The 15,901-nt window shown below is 44.8% G+C and overlaps 2 protein-coding genes across 2 annotated transcripts; one reads left to right on the forward strand and one right to left on the reverse strand.

Moving 5' to 3' along the window:
• Positions 1-13,583: 13,583 nt before the first annotated feature.
• LOC310878659 (sugar transporter SWEET1-like) lies at positions 13,584-14,237 on the forward strand (the record flags this gene model as incomplete). The annotated part of the gene is made up of 1 exon (XM_083793028.1): positions 13,584-14,237. The coding sequence occupies one exon, from the start codon at positions 13,584-13,586 to the stop codon at positions 14,235-14,237; it is 654 nt and encodes a 217-aa protein (XP_083649154.1).
• Positions 14,238-14,631: 394 nt separating this feature from the next.
• LOC310878770 (dolichyl-diphosphooligosaccharide--protein glycosyltransferase subunit TMEM258-like) lies at positions 14,632-14,865 on the reverse strand (the record flags this gene model as incomplete). The annotated part of the gene is made up of 1 exon (XM_083793156.1): positions 14,632-14,865. One exon carries the CDS (start codon positions 14,863-14,865, stop codon positions 14,632-14,634), a length of 234 nt encoding a protein of 77 aa, XP_083649282.1.
• Between the last annotated feature and the right edge of the window lie 1,036 nt (positions 14,866-15,901).

Genomic DNA, 15,901 nt, shown 5'->3' on the forward strand with positions numbered 1-15,901 from the left:
TTTAGTAAACTTATCACAAATGTGCTAAATCACAAATTAATTTATGTTCACTTATATTATATTTAACAAAAATGTACTATTAATATGATTAGAGACACTACAAGCATATATTTAACATACTTTCTGTGCTAAAAGTGTACTTAAGTATGGAATAAATATATTTATTTTTCGCCTGGGTGTTTGCATTTTATTACTGTGTGTGTGAGAGAGAGAAAGTGAGACAGCGACTGCATTAACCATATGAACCTTATATCATCCATATTCATGTCACACTCAGGTGAGCATAGGGGGAATAACATTGTTTTAAAAAGCATCTGGTGTAGAGGGAAGGCAGGAGGAGGCCAAGGAGGCCAAGCCCGGTAAACAGATTATATAAGGCGGAGAAAGAACAAGGAGGGACCATGCATGCATGCACACAATTGAGGTCTGGGAAAAATGTAAATGGATGTCACCAGGCCTTTAAATACGCAAATACGAAGAATTAACTACTGTTTGGTCTTGGATTTGGTCTGGTACACTCGCAGTATAGAGAGAAGACAAAATAGTGGTGGTGGCGGGGGTTCATGCACCATTCCATGGGTTAAGAAGATTAGGGTTTCTTTGTCCTTGTTACTGACTAATCACACTATCAAAGGCTGAATGAATTAGCTGGACGGAAGAAATCTATAGTTTTCAAAGTCACAACAGATCTATTTAAGAATTTGTACCCCAATCCTCTCTCTTGTGTGCAGTGAGGGGCGCCCACTGTATTTAAAGAGATAAAGAATAGGCCTGCATAGAGACATTCTTTGCCACCATGCCAGTCATGAACCAAATACCAAATACAGCCATCCTGTCACAACAATTCACAACAAACCTCAGCAACCACAACAGAACACAACACAACAATTGTTGGCTGTTTTAAAGCCCTAACCCTAAAACCTCTAGCTCGTACCAAAAAGAAATAGAAAATTCACACATAGGATTATTGAGTGATCAAGAGCCACATACACATACTGTTCCCAGTTACAACTCTCCTTCAACGACAGATACAACACAACATGCAAACTGTAGATTCACATCAGCATTCAATTCCAGAGCCAGAAACTGTTACATGTTTCATTGCCACCCAGTCATGGGTCCCAAAATGACAGTAATAGTACAACAGCTTGAATCATACACACAGCATACAACACAAGCAGCAGCAAAGAAGCAACAAAATCAAAGTTCCTACCTTGACCCGTCCGTCTTCTACTTGACTTGACATTGTGTGATGCGGATGCCAGGGTGAAACTGTGGAACCCATGGATAGATGAAGCCTCCAGCTCTCTCTCTCTAGTTCATGATGAGCCCTCCAGTGGCATATCCATATTCTCCAAACATCTCCATTCTCCAGTCATCTCCCTTCTCCAGTCATCTCCATTCTCCAAACATCTAGTTGGCCATAGCCCTGGAACATGACTGCCATGATAATTATCATGACTACGAGAGTCATGAATCATGGCTAAGTTGGCAAGTACTTTCCTCCCAGTATCAATGGCACTGTCGCACTGACCAGCCTGCACATAGTATTCTGGTGTAGTGCAGTGGAATAATGGAATTAGGGCAGGTTCTAGGCTGGGTCAAGCATTCAGAGCATAATATATGTCACAGGAGAATGGACTCAGGGCTGAGAAGAAGCTGAGCTTGGGGGTCCTGGCTCGTGGGAAACTGCCCATAGATCCGAAGTCCCGTTAGTCCGAACATGCACTGCTCCCGTGCTTGCGGTTAGGTTTAGGTTTGCTAAAGTGAGCTGACCAAGAGCCACATACTGTACACTGTAGCTGTCACAACTCACTAGCAACAGTAGACAAACACATGCACAGCCTGTAGCTTATAGTATACTGCATCCTTCCGGTTGCAACACTCACATGTGCACTGCAGCGCACGCACACACACACACACACACACACACACACACACACACACACACACACACACACACACACACACACACACGCGCACTAGCTAACTCACCTGCAGAATAAAACCAAAATGACCGGAAGTAATTTGTTATGAAGATGAATTAAAACTTCTCTTTCAAACTTGTGACTGCAGCAGTTTTCACTTCCTAACTACTCCACTCCACTCAACTTCCATGAGGTGTAAAGTTACATTATAAGTTGTTTATTTCAGTATTTTACACTAACAAACCTAAGGAGCTCATGTCAGTCTGTTTGTTTGCAGCTGGTATGAGTGTGGAGAGGGGGGAGGGGCGTGGCTACCGGAGGGTTTTAAAGAGCGTGCTTGAAGCCTGCTCAGCCTCAGGGAGCTATAGTGTACTTTCTAGGGCAGTGAACCAGTGGTTTTCAACCCTTCTCAAGATCCATTATTTATTCTGCATTGCGACGGACCACCATTTGATGACATTTAGCCTCTCGGACCCATAACTTGTCTTAGAATATTTTGTTGTTGTTGAATAAGATGTGGTGCACAATACCGATCAAAATAACAATATTCTTCTACATTCTCTAATTGTGTAGACTCCAGACCACTGGTTGAAAACCACTGCTCTACATCACTGATGTAGCGAATTTAGCACTTATTTGAGTTGCATGTAGCAGACACTCTTAACCAGAGCGACTTAATAAACAAGGTAATCACTAATCAATCACATACTAGAAAACAGAGAGAACATCGTATTGCCTAAAGAGACTACAAGGTAATCAACGATCCTAGCATCATGTCTAAACGATATGCTATCTAAATAAAGAAATGTAGTGGGCCTACATTGGACGTCTTATGCCCCCCCAGATGGGGCCTTGGACCCTCATTTGCTTTCCTGCATTACTTAATTTACAAGAAGTCCACATAGTTAGAGAATGTAGAAGAATTGTTATTTTTCATCAACGTTTGCCTGTTGTCTAACCACATCAATACAGCATGGAATTGTGGACAGAATCTTAATATAAATTGGGTCTGAGAGGCTAAATGGCAATGCCGAATAAATAATGGGCCTTGATATGAAGACTTGATATGATACCATTGTGTTATATAATAAGGGCCTTTCTCAGCCCCACCCTTCTCCCATGTGTTTAGTTTCCAAGATGGCTGCAGCACCAGGAGTCAGGTGTCAGTCAGGTGTCAGACAAAAGGCTTGAATGCAGCCCAGTTAGGGCATATGTCGACCCCACCCGCTCACCTCCGCCCCACCCCCTCCTGGTGCTGCGGCCATCTTGGAAACTAAACACATGGGAGAAGGGTGGGGCCGAGAAAGGCCCTTATTGGCATCAAAATTAATCTGATACAGTATCCATGAAATTTAACCCAACTTATTCACTCGATGGACCATCTGGATGGGGTTTCTACTCCTGATGGTGGCTGAAATATTCCAGCGAGCACTGGAGCCACCGACTTGATTTAAGCAGGTCACCACTTTTGGTGTAATTAACGCCAGGGAATCCTCAGTGGTAATCTAATTCTGACGGACCAGCTAGTGTGATACACAGAGGAATTAGGCTAAACGTAATTTAGAGGAAATGCAAGCTGCCATAGTCGGCCACAGAGTGTCTGTATACACCTGCCTGTCAGATGATGTCCTGCGGGCCATGACAACTGCCATTTACCCTACGTGACTGTGTGCCACAACTCGCATATTAATGAAATTCTAGTCCATACTAGGCCTGGAGGGGAATGCTGCACTCAATCTGTATGCAGACTTGAGAACACAGCTGCTACAGATCCCATAGCCCGTGGCAAAAAAAATGCTCAAATAAATTTGGGGAAAGGTTTAACATCAGCTTCAATCGATCTTTTATACCACCAGCCCTCTGAGGTGAAGAATTATAAGAATGGCCACGTATATCCTAACTCCGTAAAAGTCCCCCCGTCAATTGTTGCTGACACAATTGATGAGAGCATTCTGTAATTAAAAGCTGTGCTTGATTGACCACACACTATATATTGATGCACCTCTGTATAGGCTAGCTCCGCCTGGTCTGCTACTTGCTATGCATTTAAATCAAAGTCCTCTATAACTTTGCCTGCTCTCTCTGTCTCTGCTGGTGTAGCAGTGGCTCAGAGCCTCTGCCTGATGGCCTCAAAAGTCTAGTCTAATATCTCCCCCGGTCCAGAGGGATATCCCTTTGGTCTAGTGGTTAAGATGTTGGACATACACGCGGGAGGCCCGTCGAGTTCGAATCCTGGGCGTTACACTGGCATCCTCTATGACACTGTGTGTGTGCGTGTGGGTGACTCCCAACATTTTAAACATTTGTATTTGCGAGGGTCAGGGGCCGACATGCACGTGCACTAAAATGACGTATGTAGGTACCGGAAATGCATGTGCCAGTATTTATATATAGCATTCCTTGAGAAAGCTGAAAATCAAATTTCTTGTGAAGGATTTCTTCTTTTGTCATCTTTTTCCTTTACAACTGAAATCTTATTGTATGACTAAGGTTACTCAGTCTTACAGTCCTACCTACAAAATGTCCCAAAGACGGTAAAAAAGAAAAAAAAAGAATAAACACAACTAAAAAGACAGTGAGTGGAGTCCCTGAACAACTCCAATATTCAATTCCCCTAATAATCTGTGCCCGTTCACTTCGACTCTTACCGTTATGTCCCAGAGCTGTACTGAAAGCCCTTTGTGTCACTCTAATAAAAACTCTTCCCAACATGCCTCCCATTACTGCCTCCCGTGGGGGGCTCCCTGGTCATTAGCTGATGTTCCATACGTGTGCGGTTGTCACCAGTAATAAGCAGGCTCCAGGTTAACTCTGCCTGGGTCTGTCAGAGGGAATATGGGATCCCCCCCCTACTGCGACCCAAAAAGCCCCACTGGGACGGTCCTCCTGCCACCACCGGCATCAATTAGCTTAACGCAGAATAACGCCACGTGCCACAGGGAGAGAAGAAAGGCTCATGAGTAGAGCCAAGAGACGCTACTGCTTGGCCTGGAATAGTACTTTTCATTATTTATCATTGTGTCACACACACACACACACACACACACACACACACACACACACACACACACACACACACACACACACAAAGTTGTGCATTTACAGTACTGTACATGCCATGAGACACCATGTAGGACTAATCATAAATCAGGCTTAAACATACAAACCCTAGCTAGGGGGAACATTCGGCGGATATATTAGCAGATCAACAAGCCCACAACACCTTGTAATGTGACCTGTTGTGAGATTGTAGATTGGCTATCTTTGGCAAAAAAATATTTGAGAGGGTAAAAAGGAACAGAGTAGAGTAGAGTGTAGACCCTCGGGTCCAGTGATTCATGCAAGTAGAGCGACGTCTGACCACTCAAGATCACTTCAATTCCAATAGAAAGCATGGAACTCTCTCACTTCAGTTAAAATATTTTGTGTATCACGTGTAAACAAACATATCGTCGCTGTCCGGCAAAAAACAGCTGACCGTGTGTTGGTTAAACAAATATTGAACCATTGTGAAAAGTATTAAAAAGCAATTCGGCCAAAACATCCTAACTCCACTTGAGCTGGATGTTGCATTTTCATGCATCATGCATCAGTCACAAAAAAAGAAAGATATTTAAAAAGAAAAGAAAAAACCAGTGCCAGGGACGTAATCCCGTAATTAAAAAAAAAACGCCCTCTCTTTTTTTATAATGGGAGAATTGGCACTCAGAGCCTAAACTGGTGACCACCAGGTGGCACTGAAGGAGTTAAATAATAATCTGTAGGCCTGGGCCATGGCTCAGTGGTCCAGGCACCTGGTAATCCAGTCTGGCAGTGTGCCGCGGGTTCGTCTCCCGATCCCGATGGCCTTTACTGCATGTCTTCCCCCATAAGTTTAATACTTCACCCTACTCCTTTTCGGACATTGTTAGAGTATTTTCTTTTTTGTTTCAGTGTTTTTAATGTATTTGATTTCAAATAATGTTCGAAATAAACTCATTCATTCATTCATTCATTCATTCATTCATTCATTCATTCATTCATCTCTCTCCCCATTTCCTGTCAGCCTACTGTCTGTCCCTCCATAAAAAATATTAAATAAAGGCGAAAGCCACAAACAAAAAAAGCATCGGTCTAAATAAGATGCATTTAACCTTTTGCATAAATCTGCATGGTATTAGCCTGGCTTGGGCATAGTAATATCACAGTGCATTTTCTTTTCTTTTGCACCGGTAGATTTGCGTCAGATCTGGCCCTGGTCTGGCCACTGTGAGGTATGGAAAACAACAATGAAGCAGGCAGGGAGGTGTTAGGTGGCTAGGGGCTTGTCAAAAGATTGGAATCTAGTCTAGACATGGGGAATAATTGTCATGAAATTATGAATTACCGGTATGTGAATAATGTGCTAAAAGGGGACACTGGGTTTTTCATTTATTAAACAAAAATAATTGCACGGCTGTGTTGGTGAGATGCAGGCAACTGGAGCTGAACATTTGAATATAAAAACATTGTCTGGCCTTGAAGAAGAAATCTATCTGTCAGAATGATGCAAATAATATTTACTCGACTGTATTATAGTCAATGTGTGATAAACAAATGACTATAAAGCCAAAGCCAACTCAAGTTGTGACAAATCATGACAATAAACACAATGTTTTGGGCCGATCAAATCATTTGTAAGAAGAAAAACAAAACATAAAGTGTTGTATCGTATTCCTGCCTTTTTCTTCTTCTTTCTAATTATTTGATCATGATTTGTCACAACTCCAGTTGGCTTTGTCTGCGGCATAAACGTCTTTAAATAAATACTTTTTGAAAAGTCTATGAGGAAAATGAACAGGGAATTATTTTCCGGGGGGCGGGACTGCGGCGCTCTATAGGAAGAAAACCTTGTGTAATTTGTAATGTCTCTTCCACCATGCAGGAGTGCAGCTCCCTAATTCGACATAGTTTCTCCAACTTGAGAAGCATCATTTCAGTGTCATTCTGGTGATAGTTCAAGTTGTTGTGTACAGTTAGCCTATGCCTTCTAAATCAGCAAATCTCACACTTTTAAGATTTGCAATTTTTGAATTGCCAATGCAAAAAAAGTCTAAAAATAACACCGGTTTTAACAGGTTAGTGAGACCGGTCTCCAGGGACGTTACTTGCTTGACGCAGACAAGCGTTGGGGCCCAGAGGCATTTGGGGCCCACGGCCACCCACCCGTGCCGTCGGTAAAATACAATTATTAATACATACTGTACATACAGAGATCCAATGACAGTTGAGTCGACCAACGCTTGACAGAGCCCTGTGGTGGCGGTTTCTAGTCCCCCAAACACTCTGTTGGAGTATAGGCTAATAACGTGGAGGAAGTTAGAAGAGGAGAGAGAATTAAAGGTAAGCTGCTTCCTCACACATACTGTAAAATTGAATTTAAACTAGAAAAAGTGCTCCTTGGAGCGCAGGTTATTGTGGTCTCCTGGTAGCTCTTGCCAATGCGAGTGTCTCCTTGGCCTCTAGGGAGTGTGCGTGCAGAGTTTCACGTAGAAACATTACAGGTAAAAATGCGAATTGGCCTGTTATAGCGCCACCATGAGGCTGATTTAAAAAGAAATCAAGTGACATTTTGTCCACAGCCTAGTGGGAATGTGCATGCACGATTCCACGGAAAATTGCACCTCACACTGTGTTCTTGATTTGAGGCATTTTGTTCAAAACGGACCAATCCTGGAAACTCTGGAAGCCAATCTTAGCCAATCGGGATGGAATCATGACAGATCCGTGTTGATCACATAACTATAGAGATACTGTGTGTGTCGAATATAAGACGACTCCCTTTTTTCCTGTTTTGTAGGATATTTCTATTGGAAAAAAAGTAAAAACATAGTCTTATATTCAGCACAATAGGGTAGTCCCTATTGGTTCACCAACCTCTGTGCCCGCCTCGCCTCCCCGCCACTCCCCTGCCTCCTCCCCTTCCCTCTCTGGTAGAACACAGCGGATGTCGCCTCGCCTCCCCGCCACTCCCCTGCCTCCTCCCCTTCCCTCTCTGGTAGAACACAGCGGATGTCGCCTCGCCTCCCCGCCCCGCCCCTCCCCTCCCCTGCCTCCTCCCCTTCCCTCTCTGGTAGAACACAGCGGATGTCGCCTCGCCTCCCCGCCCCGCCCCTCCCCTGCCTCCTCCCCTTCCCTCTCTGGTAGAACACAGCGGATGTCGCCTCGCCTCCCCGCCACTCCCCTGCCTCCTCCCCTTCCCTCTCCGGTAGAACACAGCGGATGTCGCCTCCCCGCCCCGCCCCTCCCCTGCCTCCTCCCCTTCCCTCTCTGGTAGAACACAGCGGATGTCGCCTCGCCTCCCCGCCACTCCCCTGTCCCCTTCCCTCTCTGGTAGAACACAGCGGATGTCGCCTCCCCGCCCCGCCCCTCCCCTGCCTCCTCCCCTTCCCTCTCTGGTAGAACACAGCGGATGTCGCCTCCCCGCCCCTCCCCTGCCTCCTCCCCTTCCCTCTCTGGTAGAACACAGCAGATGTCGCCTCGCCTCCCCGCCACTCCCCTGCCTCCTCCCCTTCCCTCTCTGGTAGAACACAGCGGATGTCGCCTCCCCGCCCCTCCCCTGCCTCCTCCCCTTCCCTCTCTGGTAGAACACAGCAGATGTCGCCTCGCCTCCCCGCCCCTCCCCTGCCTCCTCCCCTTCCCTCTCTGGTAGAACACAGCGGATGTCGCCTCGCCTCCCCGCCACTCCCCTGCCTCCTCCCCTTCCCTCTCCGGTAGAACACAGCGGACGTCGCCAACGGTCAGTCCACATTGTAATCCCTACTCACAACAGAGATTTGAATCCAAGTAAGTTCTTAAAAGTTCAGCCCAGAGACTTGACCATTCCCCACCTTATTAATCCACTGGCTGGCTCTACTCCAGTCAGAGGAGTCGAGCTCATCGACTGCACTCCTTGAAAATGGACTCCTCCGCTTGTCTCACTTGTGCTTCCCTGTTCAGGACAGTGTTTTTATTTGTGTGGTTATGGATTTTGTTGTTGTTTTTTTACCTATGATGATATTGAATCTTGTTATTGTTCATGTCATATCTATGAATTTGATTGCATTGCCCAGCCTAAAACGACAACAAGACCGCAATCCCTTTTGGACTGAGTGTTTGACTGTACTCTAGCTGTTGCTGTTTATACATTCTGTCTAATAAACTATTCAATCAATCAAAGTCACACGCCACCAGTAGTGGAAAAAAATACTCAAATGTTGTATATCAACACGCAAGTCAATACCAGGCCGGGGGGGGTCAGAGTGCACGATCGGGTCCCCAGAACCGACAACCCCGCCCCCACTGTACAACACGGTGCATTGTGGTGCGACAGCATTATGGTGCAATATAACCCGTCAAACCTTGACATTACATTACATCTCTTTTGAAACAAACCCGTAACTGTGAGTGTTGCAAGCCTCGGCTATACTGCACTTTTCTCTCACACAAAATCTGACTATTAGAGAGTTGAGTTCAGCACTACAGTGCAGCTGGGCAGACCCACTTCAACTAATGAACTAAAATGTTTATAAGAGTTGGCACAGCTAGCGGTACAAACAGTTCCAATTTCAAGCGCTATTTAAGGGCATGATAAGAACTTCAATTATTATTATCATTATTCCATGCACTGGGTAGTGTACAGTATACTTTTTGGACAGCTGTTGAATGGTGATGATTTTACCAGTGTAAGCCACAGAGCCAGCATTAGACATATACAATTAACCACTCACCTGCTGTGGAGGTTCCATGTTCAACGAATTTCCAAAGTGTGTACATTGTTTAAGTCACAGCTGCATGCTTTTCATATCGTAAATAGATGAACTTTGGCTAGTGGTTTAATCCACGTGGGTTCTTGTTTACAACTTGGTTAGACTAACATCTTGTCATGGCAGCTTGGCTACAATTGAAACCGACTTCCTCTTCCTCTTCAAAATAAGAGCACCTCCCCCATTTTGAAACTAGCTCCTCGCCACTCGCCCTACACATTTCCACTTGGTTTGAGCATAGATATCAGAGAGGGCACTGGATGGGAGGGGAATCCCGGTGCCGTCTCTACTATGCCCCTGAGTATATCAATACTGCAATGTAGAAATTCTTACTTTAAGTAAAAATCTAGAAATAAAAAAAATACTCAAGTAAGTATTGGTATCAATTACCAGAAAAGTTTTCAAATTTTGAAAATAGCTGATCTACAAGCTCACAATGTGTCACATCGCGGCACATTGTGAGCGATATATTTTCAAATGGCTGAAATGTATTGTGCTGAAGTGGTTAATGTAGCTTATGTTTTGTAATCGCAATCTACAAAGTAAACTGTGCAATATTTCCCCTTGAGATGTAATGGAGTAGAAGTAAAAGTACTGACATTTTGAAATACGCCAGTAAAGTAAAAATTCTTAAAAATTGTATTTAAGTGAGGTTCTTGAGTAAATGTTGCTTTACACCACTTCACGGCGCCACCTCCCTGACACCAGCATCACCTCCCTGACACCAGCATCACCTCCCTGACACCAGCATCACCCAAGCAGCAGAGCTGAGCAGACACCACCATGTAGGGTTGGCCCAGTGTGCACACAAACATAAAATGTTCCAACTGGAACCGAAACTGTGTTGTTCAGAGTGATGCCATAGACATAGATAGATGATGAACCATTTTGGGTTCCGGAAAGAACCTTCCAGGCCAATACAAGGTTATTTTAATTTTAGTGGTACGGACAGACAGACAGACAGAAACAAACAGAGAAACAAAGAAATAGAAAAACACAAGAGACACTTTTGCTTTGGCATGGTAAACGTATGTTTTCTTATGACAATAAAGTCCCTTTAAAATACCCCAATACCCCCCATTCCCTGCTCTGACCGTCTTTGGCACCTTTGGCTGAGCAGTTTTGTTTGTTTGTGACATTGGTGTGTCTATATAAGTTGTGTTTTTGGCAAAGGTGATATTTTTCTTTTCACAGCGGTTTGGCTGGCAGAGGAGCAGCACTGGTTTTATGGTGATGTGCTTTCTTTCCCGTCTCTCCACAGGAGAGTCGTATCAAACTGGAAGTCTCAGGGAGAACCCACTCAGGGTTTTATTACACCTTGTATCATACTCTATAGTGCCGCCCGTGCCACTCCACACACACTGGCACCTTTATTAGCATAATAATCCACAGAGAGAGGAACAGACATGGGTGAGGAAATGCTGAGGCAATTTTCAGTTTATCTTTTTTTCTACCCCCCTCAACTATCCTGTTGACAGACTCATCATTTTCTTTATGTATCAGAATCGTGACAGCAACGGCCCGTATCTTTCTTGTTATTTCATTTGTCATTTTACTGGCTGCATTTTCAGCCACTGAAACCACTGCCTGTCTGAGTTTTCAGGTTAGACAAACTCGTGTGAAAAGTGTCTTTCGTGGCGAGTAAGGAATTAATCAAAGCTAGGTGTTAGGCAACAGCTTGTATAAAATACGTACGTTACGTATAATTGGATCGAATGAAAGCTTGTTAAAGCTAGAGTTGGATTCAGAGTTAGATTTAATGTTGCTCCCTCCTTCCCAATAACTATGCGGTAGCTAAAACCATCCACTAAAACAGTGAGCCATATAGGGATGGTTAAGGCACATATTTCTCACAGACAGAGCATGTAAAGGGGAAGCAATGTATAGCGAGAATAGAATATGCATATGAATCTCATTATTACTCCATTGATCTTTTGCTGAAGGAATGTTATTGTAATGTATCATTAATTCCTTGTTGGTCCGTGACTGATAACTTTGAATTAAAAGTTTTTATGTTTAATGCGTGCCCACAAAAGAGAGAGAGAGAGAGAGAGAGAGAGAGAGAGGAAGAGAGAAAGGAGGGTGTGTGTGAATCAGTCAAGCATGTAAATGGAGTAGAATGTGATGAAATTCAGAAGCTGTTTATCCACCCCTCCTCCTCATTTGTACTCTCTGAAGAGCTGCACATTTTGCAATTCACCTTGGAATGGTTTCATTCATTCATTCATTCAAATCGGTTGGTTGGTCAGCTGCTGGTTTGTTTGTTGATAAAAAATATGATCCTTTAGAGTAAACTTATTTGTTGACCTGTTGTTGACTTTTCTGTAATAATAATTAATTTGAATTATGATCATCATCCAACAGAGTGCTACAGTTGGTTGTAAAACCCAGAAACCCCAGAAGTGGCCAGTGAATTTGAGGCTTTTTATGCCATTATTGATAGTGAACAGTAGCCAGACAGGAAAGGGGCAGAGAGATGGGGAGTGACACACGGCAAAGGCCGTCGGGCTCGGGAGTCGAACCCGCTGCACGCCGTCCGGCTGGTTTGGCAGCCTAGGTGCCCAGACACCATTGCTGATGTGCATCGTCTTTTACTCATTTAGTGTTTTGTATTTGTTGATGACATGTCCTCACTCATCAGGACCTTATTTTTTTAGAGCATGTATGTGTGTGTAATTGTGTATCCAAGCCAGACATTGCAGTGGCCACTTGTTTCTGTACATTTACATTTATAACATTCAGAGGATTAGACCTCACCCAGGAGTCATGCTCAAAGTCATCTAAAGGCTTGTCTACTGTCTACTGTCACTTCCACCTTACTGGCCTGCTAGCATGCTGACTTAAACCCCTCCAAATGGTCCAGAATGCCAAAGCACGCCTGTCACTTGACTTGGTCTACAACCAGTAAAATTACACCCAAAGATACCCCCCTTTTCTGCTCCCTCCTTTGGCTTCTGCATGGTTGCTGCCTGCACCAAATACCAAACACAGAAAGGCAAACCAAAGGCATGGCAAACCCCATAAGATTGAGGCCTGATTCCCCCCCCCCCGTCCCACTCACTTGATCAGGTAACATGCTGCACAAACCTTCCCTAAAACACCCTGTACAATGCTCCACACGTCTCTACTCCCTCCTGGCTTCCAGAAATGTGGAATGAATTCAGTCACGACTCACAGCTGCAGACTCACTCTCCCTGCACCCATTCTTGCCATCTTCTCTGTCGATTGATGTTAGTGACTGACCAAGATATGGCTACTACGCAGGGGGGGGCGCAGGCATATCTTACTCGTGGTCACTCTTTCTCATATTCTCATGTAAGATGTCTGTGCAGTAGACGTAAATGTAACCAACCAATCGCATACTGTAGATAGATTCAGTTGTTCATGAGATGATGTACAGTATGATCATGTATAATGATAAGAGTGCCCTTCACTTCACACGGGTGTGATTTTTTTATGTCGTTATTTGGATTACATGCTGTTTAGGCAGATGCTAGGTTCACGTCTACCTGGTATTCCAGTTTCTCGCGGCACTACACTGTTCTCTCTGAATTCTATTTAAGTGATTAATGACCTTGTTTATTGTGAGTTACTCTGGATAACAGCATCTGCTAAATACATCAATTATTATTGTAATGAAGGGGAAAATATGGAGCCCTGTGGTGCACACACATCTCCACCAGGCCAGGTGGAACTCCAAATTTGGCAAAAGATATACATCAGTCATTCGATGTATCTTTTAAGTTATACATGATTTACTCCATATTTGGGCTCGATCTGTCGTCGGAGCTCTATAGTTCTTATAACTACAGTATGAATAATGGAATAAAGCTCCAGTGTTCTATGGAGGTGTAGTTCATACATATATCAGTAATCTACTAAAGCTTAAAATATGGAGATGTTGCAGCTGTTATCGTGGGCGTGCATCGTGTTCACCATGGGGATGTTCTCCACAGGACTGTTGGACCTGAAGAGGATGAGAGCAGCCCGGAGTGCCGACAACGTCCAGTTCCTGCCGTTCCTCGCCACCTGCCTCAACAACCTGGGCTGGTTGTGTTACGGGACGCTGACGGGAGACGGAGCTCTGGTGCTGGTGAACACGATCGGAGCTTCACTGCAGGCCCTGTACATTGTCTGCTACCTCTACTACAGCAATCAACGCAAGAGGCGCGCGTTGTACTCTGAGATAGCATGCGCCGCGGCCGTGATGGCCGGCGGGTGGTTTTATTTCACGGAGGTTATGCCTCCGGGTGAGCCTCGTCTGGAGCAGCTGGGACTGGCCTGTTGTCTGATGACCGTTGGAATGTACTTTTCGCCTCTCGCCGACCTAGTGGGAATGGTTCGTAGCGGAAACCTGGAGCGCCTGTCCTTGCCCCTGACGGTGGCTACGTTCCTCGCCTCCACCTCCTGGGTCCTGTACGGCCTCCAGCTCGGCGACTACTACATCACGCTTCCCAACGCGCCCGGGATCGTCACGAGCGTCGTCCGGTTCTTCCTGTTCGGGATCTTCTCCTCGCCGTCCTTCAATAAACGCATCCAGGTCTGAGTGGGCGGGGGCCTCCTGCCCGAGAGGAAGGGAGAAGCAGTGCATGGTCAGGACTTGATGGCAGATGACAGGGCTTTTTTGCAATATACATAAAGATTAAAAAAGGTCAAAAAAATAAATCATTGTAGCGGTTTACCAGATTAGAGGCGAAAGAAAGCATACAGGCAACCATCCCCCCATGATGTTCGGGAATATGGGCTTATTCTACTGGGGGTATAGGGGAAATCCATCCCCTTGTTTTTGTCCACATTTGTCAAAATATTGTAAATATTTTTTTAAGTAGTGAAATTGGTTGATGCATTGTGAGCTTGTAGATCAGCTATTTGTCGTACAAAGTACGTATTGGATGTAAAATGTCACCCTTTTCTTTTCACAAATGGAACGCTGAACAGGCCTACACGTAGATGCCAACCCACAGCATCAGGAACAGCACGCCGGAGCCCATGAAGCCTGAAGCCACCAGGGAGATCAGCAGCTCTTTGAAGATATTCCTGCTGTACCCTGTCTTCTCGTAGACAAAGAACCAGGCTGTGAAGAACATTCCACACGCCAGCAGGAGCACGGTGAGGTGAGGGAACACAGCCGGGTTTACCGGGCCGGTGTGTCTGGTCATCACATCAAAGTCCATTTTACAATATCGGTGGCGTGGAGATTCTGAATCATCACGTTGGTTTATATTGATGTTCACTCAACCGCGGGATTGTTCCCTATTGGTGAATGACACGTCAGTGTATACGTCACCTCATCTCCATGTTTGGACATAAGAACATAAAGGGTGAGTGGCTATAGAGTGGCTGGATGGTAACCGCAAGGTTACCAGTTCGAACCCGGGCTCCCCCAGAGTTAGTGTCGAAGTGTCCTTGAGCAAGACACTGAACCCCTAATTGCTCCTGATTTGCAGGTTGGTGCCGCCATCGGTGTATGAATGTGTGTAAATGGGTGAATCTACTGTAAGCGCCTGCTATATAAATGCACCATTTACCATTTATAAAGGTAGGCTAAGAGAACGGTGTGCGGACATCCTTATACCTCCTTTCTGTATGTATATGTTTGTTCAGCACCGGTCAACTTCTCTGAGATGTGCGCGCTTCCCTTTTGGATTTAATGGACAGAAATCCCCTCTCTCCATATTGTAATATGTTGTGTTTTTCGTAAATGAATCCCCTTCTTGATCATACTACAGTGTCACACAAAATAATCACAAGTAGCAGGTCTGCAAGCTCGACATCCGGAGCGAAGCTTGGATCCGATCCGGCCCTGAGCCACCGACCGCCACCCCATGTTGCTTCTATTTGCTGTAAAGAACAAGCAAAGTGTTTACATGTGGTGGAACACATTATGCACAGACAGCATAGTATATCGTGGCCGTGGGTCAGAGAATTAAGGAGGGGAAGTTGAACAGGATTAGATAAAAAAAAGGAGGGGGGGTGGGGGATACTGCCTGCCCTATGCTGAAGCAGCAGTAAAGATATTGGAGGGGATCACAAAAAGTGTGGCAGCAGCAAACTAGGAAAAGGTAATATACGCCTAGCTGATAAAGAAATATCTGCATGGACAAGAAAATATTTCTAGCATGCATTGCAAAGGTCATTAATTGTGCTCTTGCAATACAGGGGATGTCTGAAAGAATCAAGATAATGCAGCTGGATGCAGTAGAGAAGATA

This window comes from Protomyctophum parallelum (genome assembly GCF_964188405.1).
Source record: "Protomyctophum parallelum genome assembly, chromosome: 21".
Classification (NCBI taxonomy): Eukaryota; Metazoa; Chordata; class Actinopteri; order Myctophiformes; family Myctophidae; genus Protomyctophum; species Protomyctophum parallelum.